We start from the raw sequence: 22,995 nt of genomic DNA on the forward strand, positions 1-22,995 counted from the left end.
TGTGACAATGATAGCACTGAACCAGGATTTCTCTAGGAGAATTAGGGCACCACACTTCAAGCGCAATCCTTTGAGCAATCCCATCTAGCAACCCTAAAATGAGATGGAGGGCTGGCACAACTGGGCTGTAAAGTGAGGTTTACTTTGCAAGTACATTAACCCCTCCTCTGCAGGGGGCTCAGCAGAGGAGCTAAGCTCATCCTTCCCATGCAGGAGGAGCAAGCCCTTAAACTCATCAAACATATTGATGCTGCAGTGGGGAGTTTTGGCTGCCTGCCCTATAGTTTTGAAAGTGGAATGCCAATTCCTGTTGCGCTTACCGTATAAAGGCATAGGGGTGCCTGCACATCAGGCAGATCGCCCCCTTGAATGGCACACAGCACCTCTGTCTGCCACGGATGGCAAACTCTAAGCAGTACTGATCTCCCAAACAAAACTCAGGTAAATTGCATCCTTTCACGCATTGCCAGGACTGCTAACGACATTGCACGGTAACAAAAAGCCTCTACAGGATATATATGTTACAGCTCAGCCTTGAATTTATAACCTGAAAATTAAAACAGCATGAAAATTCATTTAACTGCTAATTACTTAGACTAGTTGTGTTGCACAGTAGATCTGCTCACCAAATACAGCATACGGTACAGAGAATCGCCAGCTCTCCCAGCGCTTTCATTCTTGAGTTTACGGTTAACTCTCCAAAGAGCCGACATCGCTGGAAAGGCAGTATAGCCAGAGCTGTCACTCATCTAGGAGGAAAAATCCCATTTCTCCACATATTCAGCTGGTCCAACAGGCTTTCCCACTCCAGACAGATACTCCACACTGTTTACTTGGCATGCAACACAGAATACGGCTGTATTCTAATAAGGAAGAGCAGTGACCATATTTCTCTAAGCAAAGCCTTTCTGCATGTGTCATTTGCCGCTGGCCTCGTTCGCTCACCGCATCAGCTGGAATTAAGAGCCGGCTACCAGTTGAAGCTGAGAACTCAACACCGCTTTTCATAGACTCGTTAAGAGGAAAACTTCAGCAGAGAGGCTGAAATGCAGCAAAGCGGAGGTGAAGACAGCTCAGGAATATAAATGTCTGTTGCCTGTAGCTGAGCATGAGCCGATTGGCTATGAACAGCACTGCTGAAGAATATTAAACATCTGAAGGGACAGAGGCACAGAATTAAAAGAACTTAAAAGAGCCAGTTACGCTACTGGAAAACCTACCCTTCAAATCCCTGTTTTAATCCTTTGACATCTATTGCAACACATTGAAGCTTTTGAGACTTAATTCTGGTCTTGACTAATGCTGCAGAAAGACGACGACCTATTTTCTTGGAAAAAATACCTCTAAATGGTATAAGCATGTACACACACAGCCCATTAGGGCATGCTCTCCCAAGCACAAGTGCTGCAAGGTAATTAGCTTTCATTTCAAGAGGCAGATGTCTTTAATTAGAAACAGGGAGAAATGAGCATCCTACAGTATTTTAACTGATGACAGGTTTTAAAACACATTCCCAATTAAATTCAAAGGGCTATTAACAGTGAAAAAAATGCACAAAGATTGATCTTGAGATGCAACACAACACCTATCTTAGCCGTTGGTAACCTGCAACATTACGAACTCACACATATGCTCAGTTTTCAGGGTACCTCCTTTGAACCTCTGTTTACTTTACAGTATTTAAAAGGCCAAAACAGGTCACCACAGAGGCAAGTCACCGTTTAAAAAAATTACTCTGGTATGAAACGTTCCTGATATTCTGTTGAGCTGGAAACTGATAAAGGGGCATCACCTCCATTTCATAAACAGCCTGCAACTTTAATTCCCATGCTAGGTGAAAGCAAACCTGAAGAGATGGCAGAGAGCAGGCTTTCTTTTTCTCCACTCTTCTCCCTCCCAGCTCTCTTCCCTTTGGCTCCCACATGACATGGAGGAAGAAAGGAAAGTCAGAAGCCCACCCCAGAGCACAAGCAACTGGGAGCACAACTCAGACCACTGACAGCTGCACGGCTTAAAGGAAAATAGTTGCATCCAGAAAGCCTAGCTGCTTGCTACTGCCTCAACCCACCTTGGAAACAGGTTTCTAGTATTTTATCAGAATAGTTCTACAGACATTTAATTTTTGCTTATTATTATAATGATTCCTTTGACAACAGTGGTAGAGAAGTAACCTTCACATTATCAGGTCTTTACAGAAGATAAGATTTTCAGGAAACGGAGGAATTCTCAGAGCACTGGTGTACCCTCCAAATCCTTCACCACCATCAACAGCTTGGAGGCTTTTGCAGATTAAGAAACAAATGCACCACTACTAAGGAAACATACACCCACGTGCACACATGCTGGGCTGGGGGAAGGGAAAGAGACAGCTGGGAGGGAGGAGAAGGAGGAGAAGGGAAGACACATTTGAGTATCTCCTGTGTTGTATACAACCATGTATCACCTACATGAGAAAGTTACAAGTAAGTCAGAAGGGACCCAAGCGCAGCTTTAGGTAGAATTTCACACAGCTTACCTTCATAAAAAGCCTACCCAGCCTGTGCTACAAGAGCAGATGAAGGACAGCTGCAGCACTGCGTTCCTCTCCTTTTCCCATGAATTATTAACTCTCCCCTAGGATCGCTTTGCTGGCTGGAGAGCTGGCAACCTTCCTCAGAGCAGCTCTGGGCTCTCCTCCTCTGCAGCGCTCTGTGGGCATCAGCAGACCACCAGCACCACGGCACAGAACAGTGATGTTTGCAGGATTAAGCCCTGCCTCAGGATCATGCTATCGCAAGGCAAAAGACAACCCAAAAGCTATTTTCGGATCTTCAGCTACTAATGCTGCATCTGGGCTGAAAGAAGGAGAACTCTGCATTTAGCTGGGAGGCTCCAGCGCAGTTAAAATGGATTTCCTCTGCTGCCCAGCGGCGAATGGAGAAGAGTGCTCCTGCCCTGCTTTTGCCAAGAAGGGCAGAAAATAAAGAAAGTCTCCCCTGAACTCCTCCATCTGAGGGAGTCTGGAAGCTGTGGCAGTAATGGCATCACAGGGGAACATGCCCCTCCTGGTGGTAAAAGGGCAGGGTGTTCCACTTCCCACGTACAAAAATAACCCCTGTAAAACAGCGCTGAGGACATCAGCTTAATCTTCTGTGCCATAATCCTAGAGGCATGGAAAGGTGTGGCAGTGCATGGACAGGAAAACACCTTTGCTTTTTTCCTCACCATGCCAGCTGGCTGGTGACTTTCCACAGAAAAAGATGTGTTGGAGACTCCTCACTCCCCACACAGATCAACTTTCCCAAGAACACAGAAAAGCAATGGGACTGGGAAAATCCTCCCGTTGATTGAGCTTCTTTACTCCCCTACACCATATACTAGAATTCTCTACAGGCACTGCAGAATAATTTGGGGGGTTCTGTAGCTTTTGTTAGAGAGGAACCACAAAGAAAGCCCACTTGGTACAGAGCTCTTCTATACAAACAGGGACAGCAGCATTCATGAGTATGCCAAGTTGAGCACATTATATATCTTTTTTTATGGAAGACCATTTCAAGGAGCTTGCCCCATAACAACCAGAATGAAAAGTAAAATGCCTCACTCCCCTCGATATCACACAAACAAACCAAGACATTTTTCTGAATTTTAAAAGAAAACATGTACTGATATCAACATTTCATTTACAGAAAAGACAAGTGTTCCTCTCGTTGGAAACAAAGGCTTGTTAGAGTTACAAGCTACTCTTCCAATATACGAATATTAAGCATTAGTGCTGCTAATGCACATTTCTCAGTTTAACTAAATCTGCTGAGCCACAGAGCTAATCATGTAATCCTTACGCCTTGCTTCAGGCAATTACAGCTCTGAAGATCCAGGAGGCAAGATGCAAAATGGAACCCCACAGCCTGTCACACAGTTCAGAAATAGAAAGCTACAGAAAACACAGAACACTTATTCCCCGCGCAGCTATGTGTTATGCTCCGTGCTCTTCCACAGCTTCAGTGTTTAACAGAAGAGACTATTTGCAGAGCATATGAAAATCCCACATATTTACAGTTAAAAATCCCAAAGTATCAACAAACACTTGCACTTACTAAAGAAGAAATTCTTTGTACTTACAAGAAGAAGTTCTGTAATAAAACCTGGAAACAAACTGTACAAGTAATCACCTTCTCAGCATGTATATATTTCATGCACAGGAATGTTTTCTCTTATCTGACTTCCACTGTCTGGCTATCAAAGACAAAACTACAGGCTAGCATGACATAAGAGATCAGGAAACGAGAGGCCAAGGTCTTTTCCTTCCTTTCACTACAATGACAAGTAGAACAGCACAGGGACCAGCTCAGAGCTCACTATAACACATTTTAGTTAAAACAAGAGCTGAGAAAAAACACACCTGTACGTAAGCACAAACTGTGTGAGATCTGATTCTCATTAGATCGTTAATTCTGTAGAAAAATAGCTGTAAGCTCTCATCACCACCTATGCAACAAATACCTAAAAGCAATCAGTGTCTTTAAAATAATGTCACTTGATTTTGCCTCAAAAGATACTAATCATCACATCTAATGCTGTATAAAGCCTGCCAGTACCACAGCAAGTGCGAACTACCAACCACTGCAAAACCCATCCCTCAATAGATGGCAATTAGCAATCCATTTGCACAACCTCTTAGCTATAATTGGAGAGGTTTGCTTCAATTTAATGTAGATTGGCTATAATTAGTTTGCATTTAAAAACTAGCATGTGCACTATGCTATTGATTTAGGGAAATATTGTTTAACTTATATTCCTCCTAAGCCTAGAAATCAAGAAATAATAACAAATTGTAATAACCCACCTGATCTTTTGCTTTAGCTGACCTGCTCTGGTGAAGGAGGTGATAAACTAGCCCATTTAAAAGCTATGTGGGAATATTATCAGAAGTTACTGAAGATGTGAATCAACCCTGGAAAAAGGGCACAAGTCTTGCTTAAGAGGTAGTGATGTGCCATAATCAAAGCTGTAATTTGTTACATTCAATAGCATCCGTAAACACCTCAAAAGTAAGATTAACATTTTCCCAGGAAAGATGCTTTAATTGTGTGCAGCTGTGAAGCCAGCACATCAGCTGTGACTGTACTGCACTTTCACTCCATTTCATGTGAAAATGAAACTTTCTCACCTTGCTCATCTTATCGGCCTCATCAGATGACTCCAAGTCTTGTGCTTCTGCCTCCTCTGGAGCTGTCTCAACAGAGCTGTCCGGGTCGCCACAAAGTGAGTGCCCTGCTGAAATTGAGATGCGCATGAAAACCCAACCATAATTTCAAAAAATTCCAAAAGCTGGGTGCAACAGACGTGGAGCTCCCATGGAGGGCCAGGCCCCATCCTGTACACAAGTACATGCCCACAAGGTGTTATGCCAGAGGCACTCAATGGCCCCAAAGGACTACCTTGGTTTAGAGCAGGGGCCAGGTTTAACTATAGGTGTAAAAATACACAAGTTATGGCCAGACACGTTACTTACTTGGAAACTACGAAAGCTGATTCAGAGATAAGGCTAAAGTGCCACATTTAAATTCTTACATTTAGCATTAATTTCTTGGCTGGCAAGCAATTGCCTACCTTTATACTTCAGTGGTTTCAAATGGAAACTGCAGTATGTGAACGGGCAAGTCATGCCAAGAAGCAAGTCTCAGTCAGCCCTTCTTCTGAGTTAAGCTGAATGTGATGATTTTAAATTGCTTGCAGCTTTGGTTTAACACACCCACTACTGAGTTTCTATGTTGATTTTTAAGGAAGCAGATCTGGTTTTAGCAGATTTTAGGAGTCTAATACATCAACTGAAAACTAGATTTCATTTCCATCAGTACGTGGCCACAACTATGCACCTCTGTGCCTGAGCAGTCTTCCCGAGACTACGCTGATAACACAGCTAAAAACTCGTTTGTGACCTCTTGTAAGTAAATGATGAATTACCGGCAAGTGATGAAAGAAAGAGAACTAATCTCAGCCTGAGACCTCTGTGCACAAATAACTTTTTTGGGAATCTCATCCTCTGACTCAAATAGATGTAAGAAGCAGTATTACTACATATTAGCCAGTCTTCACAGAAAAACAGATTTCATGTATGTTCAGCTTCTAGTTATGGCAAATTATAACGCCCAGTGATGGACTGAACTCTGCTGGGATTCTCCTACATGCGTCAAATGACCTTCAAGCCAGCATAAAGAGGTACTTTACAGTAACTGAGTCCAAACATTAATTCCTTTTAACTTTCCCCTCTCCTCCCCTCAACCCCATAAGGATGAGGGTTTTTTTCTGTGGTGTGCTGCCACTTCTGGGGCTGGATAGGGAAGGATGGTATCTGAGTATGCCTCCCTGCCTGCATCCTGCCACACAAACAGGACAATGTCCCACCAGGGATTATACCTTTTATTCCATTACATTACATTTATTCTTCAGGTAATGTGAAAAAGCCTAATCAAAGTTCAATGGATGCTGCAACACAGAAAATCCCTCCCTTTTAAAACCCAAGACTCAACAGACTATATTAACATAACTTTGGCTGTATTGTTAGCATGCAGCATTTAAACCTTTTGGTGGCAAACTGACACTGTTCTGTAACAGAATACAATTTTTTTTAAACCAGTCTTGGGGTTTTTTTGTTTGCTAGACCTACAAATAGAAGCAGCCCAACAGTGCACTATCGTGTTGCGAGCACCCACTGGTCCAGCTGGAACATGGACATTTACAACGATTAACAGTGATTTAGCACATCAGACGCAGCACCATTTCCATGTTAGTCCCATGGTGACTTTCACGTTACTTGCTATTTTTCAATTAGACATTTCAATTTAGCTAAGTCACATCTATTTGTGTGTAAGAAGCATTTGGCCAGACAGCAATGCTATGAGTAAAAAGGCCACAGTGATGGTAACACCTATTTGTTACACTGATATATTTCAGTTAAATACTGTGTGGTTTGGCCAAAAAGACTATGATAGTGGATGGTCTTTTTAATTAAAATAAAAATGGCAAGCTGCTTTAAAATCAAGAAATTTTTTTAAAAAAAGAACCACCTGATACACACCTAGTGTATTTGTTTATATTTATACTGGAATGAAATATATTTCATGGTCCAGAAATTATAGTCTCTAGGAAATATGTTTCCTAAATTCATAAGGAAAATTCTGCTGCCCCTTCGCTGCAATTGAAAAGCCACCGCTCCTTTCAAGGAGTTTTATTTTAATGCACAATGTTAGTTGGCAGACACATCCTAGGTAAGGTTCTCTCCATCAAGACTGATGGCAGAGATCCAGGTTTGGGTTCCTCAGTACCCAGCTTCAGCTGTTGTTCTTGCAAGCTTTCAGCCACCATCACCAAAACCAATTTGCACGACTGTACAAGATTTCCACTTTTTTGAGTCTGCAAATAATTTGGAAAAAGTGGAAATCAGAAACCTGGAAATAAATTCAGAACGTATATAATGGGATGGAGCTAAACTGGACATGAAATAAAATTAAAAAGACATAAAAGGTAGTTCATAGCTGAACTTCTGGAAGACATGACTCTTTTCTTAAAAGACAGGTTAACTTTTTAAAAAGATATGCCTGTAGGGGTTGTTTGGCAACACAAAATCTATTTGAAGAAGTGTTTTTTCTGTAAAAAATTAGGTTTCTGAGCCTTGCCCATATTTTATCAACTTGGACTATCAGCTTTCTGGTCTCTCTATTAATGTGTGAAAAAATCCTTAAAACCCTTAAGCTATCCATTAAAAAATATGAAAAAAAAATGTGCTATGTGTCATAATTTGTCTGGAGCAGTCTGTGTTTTTTCCCTGCAATTAACTTCCCATTACAAGCTGTGTGAAATACATCTTACAGCTGTTTCTCACCCCAAGCCAAGGCAAATAATGTTTGTTTGGGGGTTTTCATTTTTGCTTTTAAGCCACCACTTTTTCTTTTCCTGTATATTAAAACACCACTTAATCTGTTTCCTGCAGTATAAACACTTTTACCCAGTAGACAGCAATCGTTCACTCACGCCTTAATGAGCAGTCACACAGCACATGTGCTCAGGGTATTTCTAATGTCTTAAGCTGCCAAAGTCAATGTCGACTTTAGCAGGTTTATCTGCGCGCTGTTAAACGTAGGCAATCAGTTCAATAATGTCGCACGTCCCGGCCTTTTAATACCTTCCAGTTACCATCCCATTTCTGTCAGGTTCACTACATCATTTTATTTTTGCCCTGTAAATCTTTATTTGGCTCTGCAAGGAGCTCAGAGGGCAATATGTTCATTTCCTTCTGCAGCACCTAAACGTTGCCCAGCCACTACTAGGGATGGTAACACATGGGCTTCACTTGACATTAAGGAATTAGAAAGGGAAATGCAGGAGGAAATGGGGGTCAAATCCATGCGGCCACCAGCACAGATGGAGGTCACACGAGCTCCCAAGTTGCCTCAGCAGTGTAATATCTGTGACATTATGACTAATGCCCATTAAATAACTCCTACTTATGGCTAAAACTAGCAAAATGAAAGGGAGTCTTATATCACTGGAGCAAAGGTTCTGGGGCTTAAAGGCCTGGAGAATCACAAGCTTAAGCACCATGCCAACACTTGGCTAAGATTTTCCATGGCTGCTGCTTCCAATTTGCAGAGTTGCTGTTGCTCAAGATTTTAATGAGACTTCCACAATATTTGATATTGCTCTTAAAGTCCACTTCTTGGTGCCAGATTATATATTTTTTTTAATACAGCAGAAATAAATATTCCTAGCCCAGCTCTGTCAGCTGGGGTGCAAAGCTCAGAAGTGCACATCCTACTAACACAAAAAAGCAGCACACAAATCAGAAAACTCTGCATCTCGATGCTTTATTTCTGAGTATGTGGAATGGGCGATACTGAAGGTAATCCTCCCGGTGGCAGCACTGGGGAAGTGCTCAGTGCTGGCAAGGGCAGCCATCTGCAGCACGTTGTACGCTCAGATGGCTGAAAGCTTTGGTTTGTAACTTTAAGGTGCCTCAGTCTCCCAAGGCGGTTGTTTTACACGTCTCAGCAACCCACACTACACCTTGCCATGCGACTGAGGCAGAGCTCTGGGGCTGCCGCAGCTGGCCAACAAGTGCCAGGGACAGGAGCTCAGCCTGGTGTCCTTCCCTGCCTGCCTGCCACCGCTTGCTCCCTGCAAAAGGCGTGTTGTGCTCCTCCGTATTTCTTTCACCGATGACAATCAGCAATACTGGAAGTAAAATATAGTGATTGCTTAATCACCTTCAGCAGGAAATAAGGAGCGAACCTCATCTGAGCTGAAACCACAGAAGAAATATGGACCAGGCGGAACGTGACTACCCCAGCTGAATCCCAGCCAAGTCACTTAGGTGTCAGTGCTCCTGCGAGAAGGGCTACAAAGGTTTCAGTGGCCAAGTGCTTTCAGCACCTCATGTTTGACTGTAGTCTTAAAAGAAAAAGTTATCAACTTACTTGAGCTCAACAGTAACTTCCTTAAACAGAAATTGCCATTTCTAAATGCTGCTGGGGAATGGCCCCATTATGACAAGAGAGTACCTTTCAGAAAAGACTCCATCGTTAAACTGAACAACTTGAATACGAATTGTTAGGGAACCATCTCCCAGATTAAATTTTTATTTGAGACAAAATCTTGCCTATAAATCCACAATAAAAAAAGGTAAGTATGCATTTTTTTTCTTTTGTAGAATTCTGGTTAGCTTTGAAACACTGAAACATGCAAGAAGGAAACATCCTTTTTATAGTGGGGTATTCTGTCCCATTGGGAGGCCCCACAGAGTTGATATCTTCTCCAAAGACCTATAAAACTGAGCTACAAACTACCAGTTTCAGTCTACTGAGCCACCAAAGAACAGTACAGGAACAAAATGGGAAACACTGCCTTTCCTGCAGAGCTACAGAACAAGCCGCATAAATCTCTTTTCTTTTCAACAGAACTCTTTTGCTCCTCCTTCCATTGCAACTAGGTAATAAATTGTACAAATATAGAAAAATCTATGCTGAATGTCACTTAATTCACTCTCTCTTCTTGGGGAAAAATGCATATTCAATGAAACCTTCCCTGTCCCAACTGTACCATGGCCACTTTTCACCCCTTCCCTGGTCAGGAGCCTAGTCAGGCACTTGTAATGTGCTTGAGTAGCCCCTTGGGAATAAACAGGATTTTTCATAGATGTAAAAACAAAGCACGTGCTCAGGGACCTTGGAAACCAGAGACACTGCAAACAGAACAAACAGCCTTTTCTTCTGCAAATATGGCGCTGGGAGCCGGCAGGGGGAGCGGCAACACAGCAGGAGTATGAAGATGCTAAAGGACGGTGCAGGTACGCTTACTGCAGCGGCGGTGGGATGGGGGCAGAAACCCAAAGCCACAAGGCAAAAACTGACGCGTCAACAGCAGCTCAGGTGGTCTTTAGAAAAAAAACAGGAATGAGACCTCTGGACACAATTCTGACTGAAGCAACATCCTTGAGTTTTGGCTTTTAAGCTCTTAGAAATGAGATCTCATGAGCAACAGTTCTGCATGTCTCTCATTAATTATATGCAAGACTCTCAGATTGCTGCTGCAGTAAGGGCCTCTCGAATTGTTAAATCAAGCACTGAATGCTCACAGTATTTTTTAACATACTACAAAAGGTATGAAATCAGTCCTCTGCCTCAGGAAAATAACCCTGAAGAAATTAAGGTTACTGTTAGTCTCAGCTTGTTCTGAAATCCAAATTACTTAGCCTAAGGGGACCTGTGACAGTACGAGGATGGAATGAAAAATAGTGGCCATTCTTACAGTGCAGTGAAAGTGTGTTTCAGTTTTATAGCATAGTCTTTACGGTGTGTGTTAACTTCAGCCTCTGGTTCTCCTGCTTTCTGAATGACAAAATAATAGACTCCTTAAAAATACCTAGCTACTTCAGATCTAGAAGATCTTTTTTACCATTTATACATTCTGCATGGTGATTTATATGGCTCACAGTTATCCTTGCAGAGTTATCCCTTATACTAGAGGTCTCCAAAATACAGGAGCGTGCAAAGCCTGAACTTCAGAAACTCCACCCCGGTGTAAAAAAAGGCAGTGAACTGTGGGGAGACCACAAACAAGTATGGATCCCATTCCCAAATCCCCTTCCAATATAAAATACCTTCTTTATGATTTTGGGGAGATGCAGTGCTGCGTTTCCAGCTTTCAGCCTCTCGTTCCCTGGATTGAATGGAGCAAACAGGGAGACAAATAGGGAGCAGTTCTCACTGATCCTTTTAGGCAATAAGGAAAACAGGCTGCAGGGCTCCAGACAGAATGAGAGCTAGTCCTCCTCAACCAGATTTATGTAGGCTGCATTAGCAAGACAGAAGAATGAAAGCCAGGAAAAACAATAATAGATTAAAGGAACAAAGCCTATGGCTCTGCAAGCCTGATGCAGCGTGAATTCCTAGGAGAAAGTTTATATCATACTCAAGATGATGTTTTTCACATCAATTAGAGGTATAAAATGCAAGGTCATTTCAAGAATAACCTGTTAAGTAAACAGAATGAAGTAATCACTGCCACAGGGCTGATTTGCAGCTCTAGCCCCAGCCTCAGTATATACAAGGTAGTTCCAGATAATGAAACAGCTGTTACGAGACCCATTTCACAGAAGCACTGGCAGTCACTTCAGGGAGGTCAACTCCCAGAAACACAGCACTGCTTTGCTCCTGGAAGACCTCCCGCTGAGTAATGAGGCATTAGGAAAGCTTCCTTAGGAAAACGTAACACAGCATCTTTCTATTGAAAACACACAATATGTTTTGTCTCACACAAAAAACCTACCCTTTGCTGCCTTCATAGTCGATGAGGATGAAGAATTGCTAGTGAAGATAATTATGGGACATCAGCATGATCGACCAACCAGACCCTGAAGTTCTGGAGAATGGATGTGCCTACGGGTGATTTATACCTGCTGGCATTCTGGCCCAGCAAAGTTTCACCCTCTGCTGAAAGGGGGTTGCAATACTTCAGGACCAAATTAAAAAATCTGCATGCTGTAAAAGCATCGAACAGAAATCACCGAGCTGATTTGACTAGCCAGCCAAACTGCCAGAGATCAACAAGGACACAAATAAACAGGTCAGTGGGTATTTCATACTTGACTGCTCTCTAAAAGAAGCTATGGAGCCCAGACCAAAAATCTAACGTACAGCCACAATGTCCCAAACAAAAGCATGTACCCCTTTTTAAAATTTCACATGGATCCCATTTTAGGTAACGAGTCCCTGAAAAAGCACAGGGCCAGACGAAGAAAGGCTTCAGTAAAACAGCGCGTTCTACAAACACCTAAGTGGAGAGAAATTGATGGAGAAGATCAAAATACCTCCCAGTCACACACTTGGGTGCAGATCCTTAATTTCACTCCTGCCTCAGGCTAAGCATCCCAAATTAGAGCATCGGCATTGTTTAACTTTAAACACCATCTTAACGTCATTCTTCAGAAGCGTACTCCAAATGGCAACTACAGATGCTTTCAGAAGCTGCCACAGACACCTGCACATCTGCTGATGAGCTATTGTGTTGCTTCTGTTGGTTAAAGAAGTATTCCTCTGCCTTTGAGGAGGAAGGTGAGTCCCACTTTGTTTGCCATGTTTTTAAGGAAAGCAAATGTCAACAGAGGTCTAGCTTCTGTGCTGCCTGTTGCCTGAAAGAGAGTGAAGGAGCTGACTATAGCACACCAAAAGCGATGGGCAGCTGTACTGACAGAAATCTGAAGGGAAAAGGAAGCCCCAAAGCTTAGCCCTGGTCCTGGGGAGCTATTTAAGAAGGAAGCGCTTTAGCCCACCAGACAGTTCACATAGTCACTGCAGGACATGGAAAAACAAGCAGCCGTTCCACACCACAGCGATAACCACAAAAATCCAGCTCAGGAGAAGCTTACAAAGGAGGACAGACATGAGTTGAGAGCAGCACAAAGGAAGTCGTGCCTACAAAGCATCAGAGGCAGGAAGCCTGATTTTGTCATGATGTGTCCATCAGCAATGTCCTATGTCCGCATTTCACATGGGGCACGCAGGGTTATTACTGGGTAATGTTAAAAGGCAAATGCTAGGTTCTCCAGACACATTTGGCAAACCGTGCGTTATCTTACCCTCAGCAAGAAAAAGGACCCCTTGAAGCCCTCACAATAATGATGCAGAGAACTGACAGTGGCAGAGAGTCTGCTTGTTGAGAACCTGGGTTACAAAATGTGACTCCTCTGCCTTAGAAATCACTGTGTTGCATAAATACAAAAGTCCCAGTCCCTAAGTCTTTGCACCCAGGGTGGACACTCACTTCAGTGAAAAGTTAGAGTATGAGGATTGAGCACTCAGGGATTCAGTGAAAAAGCACAGGCAAGGACAAAAGGACGGGCCCCACAAAGAGCTGGTGTTAAGTAGGAAATAGGGGCATCTTGTGGCCAGCTGTAAAAATGTACAAGATGAGCTTGATTTTTCAGCACAAAAGCCTAACTGGGAAGAGTTCCATGAAAATTCGAAGGGGAGAATGTCCTTCTGAAAATGTTTAATTTTAACTGCCTTTGGAAGTTTATCCCGCATCTTAGATAAGGTTGCTTTTATCAGTCACCTCTGAGGTATTTGCAATAAGCTGTTTTTAAGCTTTCTTGTTCATGCTATTACACTTGCTATGAATATCACAGTCCCCAAAGTCAGCCTAGGGGTCCAGCTTTCCCTTTCCTCACTAGGTGTTCCTGTCATCTGAACTATGGCATTTGTGCTGGATCACTTTAAGTAAATATTTCAAGCAAAGCCAGAGCAGCATCCAGAAATGTTGAAAGGCAGGCTGCACCTCCCTGACCCTTTGCAGGCAGACATGAGTCAGCTTGGTCCTGAGCCCAAGCAAACTATCTTTCACTGCAGCTTCTTTGCTCCAGCTCAGCATCATGTTAATGCACTCACGCTGCTCCTGGGTTAGCTCTAGTTTGCACCCACTCATCCCAGAAGCCCCTGCACTGAGTGATGGCAGCAGTCAGACATGTCCTGGGAGAAGGCTGACTTTGAACATCAGTGAAGTGCATTAACAGCTCTGCTCCTACTCCAGCTTTTCATTCCAAGTGCCCAAACCAAAACTATTTCATAGTTGTCAAAACAATTATTTTGATATTTCTGAAACCTTCACTTTGTGGAGAAAAGAAAGTATTTTGACATATTCAGATGCCATTTACTTTCGACTGAAAGTCAAAATTTATCTCAGCTCAGAATAGTTTTGATTATCTAAAAACTACTTCTTTTTGGCCATTCCACTAATTTTTCCTGTATTTTACATTATTCCAAAAAACCTAAAGCAAACAGTTATGTCCAGTATCCTCTTCTGTTTTGTTGGGGTTTTTGGGTTGTTTTTTTTTTTTTTTTTGCGGGGGGGAGGGGGCATTTAGGAGCCAGCACATAAGACTTGGCTAAACAGGCAAGTAAGAGAAGACATGGTGCAGGAGCTTTCCAGTGCAATTTCCAAAACCACTGTCTTACAGATGTATCAGCCAGCAACCACCAAGGAGGCAGTCCTACTATTCTGCAGCCATTTCTTTTAACCCATGCAAGACTGCGTGGCCTCAGCTGGTTCAGGAAGCTAAACTAGCAGCAAACAATTCATATTTGCTGGGGATTAATTTTCTGCCAGTTCAGTTTTCTGAAGAGGGCAACATGGTGGGCAGGAATGACCCTTCCCACTGCACTGTGCTGTGGGACCAGTTAGGTATGTTTGGCTGTAATGACAATCCCGACTTTAGTTGTTTTAAACTGTCCTTGGGAGTTATTTATGCATTTCACAAAACATGCAGGGCTCCTGTGCTCCTGGCTAACCCCACAGAGGGCGAATGCTTATCCTCTCTTCCTTCCCTGCCATACACATATCCTGTAGGCAAATCCAGAGCTATAGGTACCTCCTGAGCAGCCCAAAAGTAAGCACGTAGTTCTGTGACTTGCTGTAGGCACAGCTAGATGATGTGGCATGGATTTGGCGATGACACCGTTTCACAGCCTAACCATGTACACAGTCACCCTTCATGGCTACTGCAGATGATACCTTTACGGCTTCCAGAGCTCCCACGTACTATCCGCCCAGCACACTCAGACTGTAATTCCTCTCACTTCCACCATGGAAGTTACATGCAGGGATCAATGGGATTACACCAGCACACTGTAAGCATGAATCTTCTTCCTGGTGATTTCTAAATTGAACCCAATACCTTGGCTGCTGCCAGCAAACACCAGTGTGCTGTCAGTCAAGTCAGACGGGTTTTCCAAGCGACGTGGTGGTGGCTGCATTAGTTTCTGCCCTTCCTCTATCTCTGGATAGGTGCGCACAGTAAGACACAGTGAAGGCTGCACAAGGGCATCTTTCAGCAAAGCTGAGTCCAGATCCTCAGCAGCTTTCTTGTTAATCTCCACAATTTCATCGCCAGCTTTCAGGCCTGCAACACAGAAAGGAACAGGTAAGACTTGTACAGTAACGTTTCTGTCACCCACAGACATCAAGGAGCTCAGCCAGGTGTTTATGAAGTGCCAGACAGTGTTAGGTCTAGACATAAAAGTAAACATTTATGACTGGAAAAGGTACTGAAATTTGATTGACTTTTGCAGATTTGTTGTCAGGCTGGTAGTCCAGTATGATCCCTAAGAGCATGGTGCCCAGAAAGTCCCTCACAATGTACCAGCAACAAGATAACCCCTTTTTCTTCACAGAATCAAAGAATGGTTGGGGTTGGAAGGGACCTCTGAGATTATCTAGTCCAACCCCCTTGATAAGGCAGGTTCACCTACAGCAGGTTGCACAGAGTTGCATCTGGGCAGGTTTTGAGTATTTCCAGAGGAGACTGCACAGCCTCTCTGGGCAGCCTGTTCCAGTGCCCTGTTACCCTGCAAGGGAACAGCCGCTGTACAGCATGGCACACTACACAACACATCGCTCGTAAATAAATATATACTGAAGGACAGAGCCAGACTGCTGAGGTGCTTGCACATAGGATGGCGGAAGGAGTAGCTGGGCTGGCTTGATTCTTGCTTTTAACTTCCCATGTAAGTGAAGGCTTTTATTTGAAGTGGTCACCTACCCATACACCTAGGAGGAAAGAAAATGTTTCCCACTCAACTGGGGTGTATGGTGTAGAACTTCAGACAGCCTCGTCTCTGGCCGTCTCTGGATCACGTCCTAGCACACAGATCTTCAAAAGGCAAATTTTAGTGCTTGGTAAGTTAGTTACGGTTTTTTTCCAATCTGATTTCATGAGTTATTTATAGCACCGGTGCCCAAGGGAAAAGGGGATCTGCAGAGGAAAAAGCTGACTCCTGTTCACTTCAGGGGTGACACAGCAACGCCGAAGATGTGCAGCCCTGTGAGAGCTCCTGCAGGAATCCTGACCTTCCCTCAGCCAGCCAGGCCCGTTCTCCCAGCTAATAACAGCAAGCTGGACCAGGGTTTAAACCTAGGGTCAGGCAGGCAGGAGCATGCCAGGGCATGCCAGTGCTGACAGCTCTGATCACTGGAGCTGCTCCTGCCACTGCAGCTTTTGTCTCCACTTGGTGACACCAGCAGTTCCCCACAGACATCCCCCCAGGAGCTGACCCACTGGGCACAGCTGGCAGGAACGCATGCTCTGCAATGGCCACTCACCCACCAATGGGACTGCCTGGCATCCCAGTCACTGTCCTGGCATTTACAGGAATGAAAGCTGGAATTTAAAGGGTTGAAAGAGCTGCTCTGTGGGGGTGACCTGCCCTCATGCCATGCAGTCCTCTGGCTGGGCAATCATGCAAAGGGTGAGTCTTGCTACCCTTAAAGCTCAGATGAAAGGTCTGATTTGATGAGCCTGAGCTGCAAGCAGAGCTCAGCTGCATCCTCCAGGAAACAGATTACCTACCTGCATTCAAGAAAGAAATGTGGAAGGGAGGAGGCTAAAGAGCTTCAGTCTTCTTTAGGAAAATTGAGATCTTTCTAAATGCATGTAATTGTGCCCAGAAACTGTAGTGTGGTGTGCAGTTTCGGAGAGAATAAAATGAACTAGATAGAATAGCTACAAAGTAAATGGACTGTAAAATCATATTTGAAACAAGGACAAAACAAGGCAAGTCAAGCATTTCACATTATTTCATTTATTCTACTTAGTGATGCCATGTCATAATAGTAGCAGATTAATATGCCTGCAACCATAAACATCCTATCTGGGGCTTCATTTACTCTTTGTAATCCTTGTTTGAATCATTTGGGATAAAGCATCATGTCTATCAAGCACCTCAAATTCCAACAATGGTCTAGCTAATGCAGACCAACAGAAAAAACAAAAAGATACACAAATTATTAGGAGAAAATAAAATCTAATTTTTCTAATTAGAGAAAAAATAGGAAATGAAATACGGTATCTCATTAGACTTACTCTAGGAAGTGCAGTCAGATGCAAACATGTGTAAGTAATGGAAGGAAGAGAGTTTTCCTCCCTGCTTTCTGCTAAATCTGGGTATATTGTCACAATATCCTGCCAAGTACTGTTCATACAGAAGTGGCTTTTCATATCAATTATCAAGAGCAGCGTATCACTGAAAGCATGTTTTAGCATTTCAGCCCACAGGAGGCAGTCTGCGTTCACGCATTCATTTAAATTGTTGTACAAACATTAACTAAAAGCAAAACAAGGAAGCCTTGCTGAACACCCACACCCTCGCCATCATATTCTCTCCCCACAAGAAACCCACAGGGTTTTATTTCCCTGTGATGGGCTGGTAGAGAGCTAATCCCAGTGCCCATTCAGGCCTTTTGGCACAATACCCATCCTGTCAGCCAGGGCGTATGGGGCTGAGGTGGCGTGAGGAGGGACAGGAAAGAGAAAGAGGGCCTTTTCAAGCCTAATAGACATATGCAGCAGCCTCCAGGATGACCTACATGGTTTTCTTAAACTAAGGTTAGAAGCTACAGCTGAGCGAAACTCCAGGCTCCCTGCAACCAGGACTGTTCCCCCTCCCCTGCCCCCTGCTTCTTCCTTCCCAGTTTCTGTCTACACAGTCCTGTCCCTCCACTGTGCCACTTCTGCCACTCGCTTCATTGCAACACATGCCGACTCTGTTTGCTAGCAGGTCAGAAAACCAGCCATGCATTTCTGCCACAGCAGTTTTCCATCAAGATGGGGAGCTGAAAAGACTCAGCAGAGTGCCCAAGCCAGGACAAGGCAAAGGGATGGAGCAGTTTGGGGAAGACCAGCCCCCCACTGCTTTTGGCAACAGCTAACTGTTGAATGAGCTCTGCGAGACCATATAACCACTCACCCAGAAAACTCTGAAGGTGTTCTTGAGGACTCTGCATACATTGATGGGTTATGAAGAGATGAGAGTCTTTTCACTCTTCATGCTCCCCATGTTATACTCCAAAATCCAGTTAGGTTTCAGCTGCCCAGCTCCCTGACCAGCCCATCCCATGACTGCATGAGCAGCAGCACTGGCACATCAGAAAAGGCAACGAATGGGCAAAGAATAAGGGCATGGCAGTGTCAGGGTTGACCTCAGCTTGGGTAAGCTGCAGTTAAACCATATCTTGCTCTGCCTTGGGACGAGCCCGGCAGCCTAGTTATCTCTGCCAGTTTCTGGTCCAAGTGCTGTCATGCTTCCTGCAAAGGCTGGAAGCAAAACTAGAGGCAGTAATCCCAGCCACAGAGAGCACTATGATGGCTTCTACTGTACTAGTTTATCTCGCAGTGACTGACCTGAGAGGGCCTCTGCTCCTCTGTCTAGCTGCAAGGGACATGCTGACCCTGCTACATACACAGCAACTCAAAATTAAGAGGTTGACTACATAGCATAGCTGATCCCAAGATCAGAACAGTAATGTATTCAGTACCTAAGGTTCTTCCCAAAAGACCATGGTCTCTTTTGGACTGAGGCCCTGATCTGGTGTGTTCATAAAGCTCCTATCCCAACAATCTCATGGCCTATAACAGGATTAAACAAACAGCAACAAAAACACTTCAAAAAGAATTTTACCTTTCTTGAAAGCTAGTCCTGTCTCTTTGACGCTGTTCACATACAGCCGACGAATCCCTTCTTCTTCCATGGAGGACAGAGAGAAACCTAGGGAGACACACAGCGAGACGTTAGAAAAAGCCAACCACTTCCAGCATGTCCTAACTGCACACACCACAAGTCCCTGCAGCCAGCAGTTGGGAATTCCTCCCTTCTCCTTTCCCTCAAACCTTTACAAACATGAAGAGGAAGTTAAAAAATGGAAGCGGCTTTAACAGAAACCCAAAATGAATTTCTGAGTCTTTATATAAATCATCCACAGCTTTATTTGAGAATACCACAGCTGCAAAACATTGGAACAGACTTCTAATTCTCTTGCTACAAAAGGTCACTTCAAGAAGTTTTGCTGTTTGCAGACAAAAGCTCCACAGAGCTGTGGTTTGTGACCCAAGCTGACAAAAGCCAGGAAACAGACAGCTATGGCTGACATGCCATCCTGAACTCGGACAAGGCATAACAACTCCTGCTAAAAGCAGAATGCCAACTTTTACTTTTTGAAATTCCTGGACTGGACAAGGTTTTAAAAACGCCACTTCCCCTTTTCCCCTTTTCTTTCCTCAGCTGCGCCTGGCACAACCAGCTATTTGCGAAGTCTCAGCTCAGCGCACATTTCGTAGCTACACTGAGACCCACTGAACAACCGCATAATGGAAGTACTGACACAGCCTTAATTCAAACAGTGCAAATGGTACTGTTACATTTGGTTTTGGTGATTTTCTTGCCATTTGTGTTTGACACTGTTAAGATAACAATGTGTAAAGGAAATACAATGTGGTTAGTTAAATACGGTTTGTTTATTTACTGTTGAGGGTTATCTAAGGCAGAACATATGCCTTTCTGAAACTTCATTACTCCCTAAATGGGTGTAGGCAACCATTTGCTCTCTTTCTCCAACTAGAAAAACATTTACAAACCTCTGGGGGAAGATGCTTGTTTGACATGGAATCAGTCACCAGCCAAGAGGTACAGATGTGCTAGGAGCCTATTCGGACTTTAGGACTCTTTTCAAGTTGATGCTTATGGATGAGAAGTTATTTTTTCATCCATCATTTAAAAAAAAAAAAAAAAAAAAAGAAAAGGAAAGAAGAGGAAGAATGTGGCAGCCTAGAAGCAAGGAGCATATGGCCCTTCATGACTTACTGAGCTACTTGGAATCTGTATGTGAGCTCCACAGCCCGAATAAAATTAAATTTGTGAAGCTTACTCAACACACCAACTTTGGCAGAGAGAAAAACTCCCAACTAAACAAAAGAGCAACTGTAAAATATAGTAGTTATTAGCTGTCATCACCACAAGCCCACCTGGAAACCCCTTAAGCAGAAGCACAGTGGAGGATGATCAAGACTGCAGTCTGCGTCAGCAAAAATCAGCAATTACTAATACCATCACCCTTTTGCAACTGAAATGGTGTTTTGCAGCCAGCTACCATACAGTTAAAACAAGGCTGAGCTGCATCTCAAGTTCTCACGGTGGCTAACTGTCAAGAGATTAGCACACCCATGCAATCCCAAGCTCCCATTCTCCTCCGTGAGAAGACCTCTGCCTCCTCCAGTCTGTCAGGGCTAAGCACACATACAGTTGTTTTTTAATCCGTCTTTCAGTCAAAAAAACCACCCCATAAATCCTGAACAGTAATTACTGACAGAACGGGTGTAAGAAGCAATTACACATGTTGCCATCAGCTTTAAGAGATGAGAAATGGGCAATGGGCAACAGCCTTGAAATGGTCATCTCACAAATACACTTAATCCCCCCCCCAGACAGGGTGTCTGACCATACCCCATGAATGGACGAACTGTTTTATTTCCGCAGTTGTGACAGTGGCTTGATCTTGTAAACAATTTGAAGCAGCATGCCTGTTCCGTTGCAGGGCCGGTGCCAGTGCTTTCACTGCCATGCAGTAAAGCAGAGCAGGGAACCCATCCAGATGAGAAACACCTCAGTCAAATGGGTGTGTGTATGTATATATATGTATGTGCAGTTTGTACATACACATGTATAGTATGAATGCACAGTTTCCATCTGGCTGAATTCTGCAGGTGCTCCACACAAACACTAGTACTAGCACTGCATGAGAGGAAGGGCAGGAGTGGGTGGAAGTGACAGTGATTGCATAAGCTGGCATCACTGCCAAAAAGATTATTATCAAACTGTGCATGGACTCTGAAACACAGGTGTGAAGAGATGGGTGGTGACCCAGACAGAGCCTTTTCTTCGCTGCAAAGTTTTGATGACAGGAAAACAGAAGTCTGCATCCATGAGTGCGCATGGCCTCACTGAACCAGCACAATACCTGAACAAATCCACCTCCAGAAAATTACCTCAGCCCCTGTGACAGACAGTTGCTAACAAAAATGCCAGCATGCTCCCGGTACATGCAGGAGCTGGAAGCAATAGGTTCCTACTGCTGGCGCGCCTTGATTTCTGCCCGCACAACCTTTGCAAAGAGGCTGGTACCAGTGAAAAAGTCAAGAATGCATGTGTCCCAGGTGTCAGCAGCAGTATCACATTCACAGATTTGATGCTGGCAAAGTCCAACACACTAGCCAGAGACTCCAGGAGTGCCTCTTACCACAGGCATGCTGGTGGGAATAGAAACACTACAAGACGTTCCCAGGTGAGCTTTCCCTAAAATGCTCTGCTCCATCCTTTTGAACTTACGGTGTGCTCAGGTGGGATAGTGAAGCTGCTACAAAGGCCTGCTAACACCTGAAGGAGCAGCTCTGCCACCTCCCTGGCACCAGCATCTCTTTGCTGGCCCAAAACAGCTTACAAAGCCAGCAGACAGCTATTCACTTATTTTGTTATCTCTCTGCCCGGCTAGTGAGCTGAACTGGCCTGTCTTAATTGCACCCTTAGCAAAAGCATTTCACCTCCCCATCTGTGATACCATGTCTGCTAAATGGATATAACAGCACCGTCCGTATTGTTGGGATTAATTAACAGCTGCTTGTGAAGTATCTTGAAAATTCAAGGTGATTTACAAGTATTATTGTTGCTATAGCTGGAATACTAGCAACAGCAACAGGTAATGTCACTAATGATTTTCATAATCTCATCCATTTTCAAGATGAAGACTTTTCTACTTCTTCTGGAGGAATCAAGGCACAAGGAATTTGGACATATGTTTTTTAAATGGGCAAGAAGTGGCAGAAGGCTTGAACAAAGCTGCACAGAAAAACAAGCAACGATCAGAATAAAAAGCCCCTCGGCGCCCTAGACACCAGCTGCAGTACTGGCTCCTGACCCTGTTCCCAGCACTTATGGAAGTGCTCGTGAGCGGCTGAGGCCCGAGCAGCACCCAGCTGACTGAAAACCAACCTCAAAGACAGCCCTGCTCACAGAAAGGCTCATGCAGGTTGCTTAGATGTTTTGAGACTGTGCAGTCACATCATTGATTTAGGTTCTTTTCAAAAAAACAAACAGCAGGCAAGAAGCCTTAAGCAACCCTGTTAAAAAGAACCTATGCTGAAACTTTAAAGCTCTGATCTTCATGTTGCCATAGCTTGTGAACGTGCTGTAGCTTTCTCTCATACACCTCTCATACAATACGATATGGATTGTAAAAGCACATATCGGCACTGCTAATTCTGTAAAGAGACTAAAAGAACTACAAACTCAACTGTACCTAACATACAGGATGGGAAAGAATCTCAGAAGGAACCCTAGCCTTCCCCAGCGCTCAGCCAGGATCAACACTTCACCTCTGCTCCCCCGCACACACGTATTGCAGCCCACACTTGTCACTGCATGAACACATAGGACTGTTTCTATGAGACAAATAGAGACTACAGAAATTCTGCTCCCATTCAGTGTCAGGGTAAGTTTTGACATTTTCTTTCAATGAGACCAAAGTCAGCTTTTTGGGGGTGCATTTAGCATTCACTCCCTGCAGGGCCAGAGCTAGTGAACAGATGCATCCTGTGCCTGATCTCATTTCACAGGACATGACAGTGCATTTCACGGTCTTTCC

The 22,995-nt window shown here is 43.9% G+C and overlaps 1 protein-coding gene across 12 annotated transcripts in view; it reads right to left on the reverse strand.

Annotated features, from left to right (window-relative positions):
- Nucleotides 1-22,995, reverse strand: part of TIAM1 (TIAM Rac1 associated GEF 1) — a 195,266-nt gene that overhangs the window by 19,484 nt on the left and 152,787 nt on the right. For 9 of the 12 annotated variants that reach the window (XR_008746823.1, XM_055801745.1, XM_055801742.1 and 6 more), the window contains 3 exons: nt 18,984-19,070; nt 15,206-15,430; nt 5,147-5,253 (listed from right to left, as the gene is read on the reverse strand). Coding sequence is in view for 11 of the 12 variants with exons in the window: in XM_055801745.1 (XP_055657720.1) it covers nt 5,147-5,253; nt 15,206-15,430; nt 18,984-19,070 (419 nt within the window). In the remaining variant the exon portion in view is untranslated. Of the gene's footprint in view, nt 1-626; nt 2,492-5,146; nt 5,254-15,205; nt 15,431-18,983; nt 19,071-22,995 lie in introns of those variants that run through there. The other 3 variants (XM_055801750.1, XM_055801741.1, XM_055801751.1) reach the window with 2 other exon arrangements.

Source organism: Falco peregrinus, chromosome 4, assembly GCF_023634155.1.
Source record: "Falco peregrinus isolate bFalPer1 chromosome 4, bFalPer1.pri, whole genome shotgun sequence".
Taxonomy (NCBI): domain Eukaryota; kingdom Metazoa; phylum Chordata; class Aves; order Falconiformes; family Falconidae; genus Falco; species Falco peregrinus.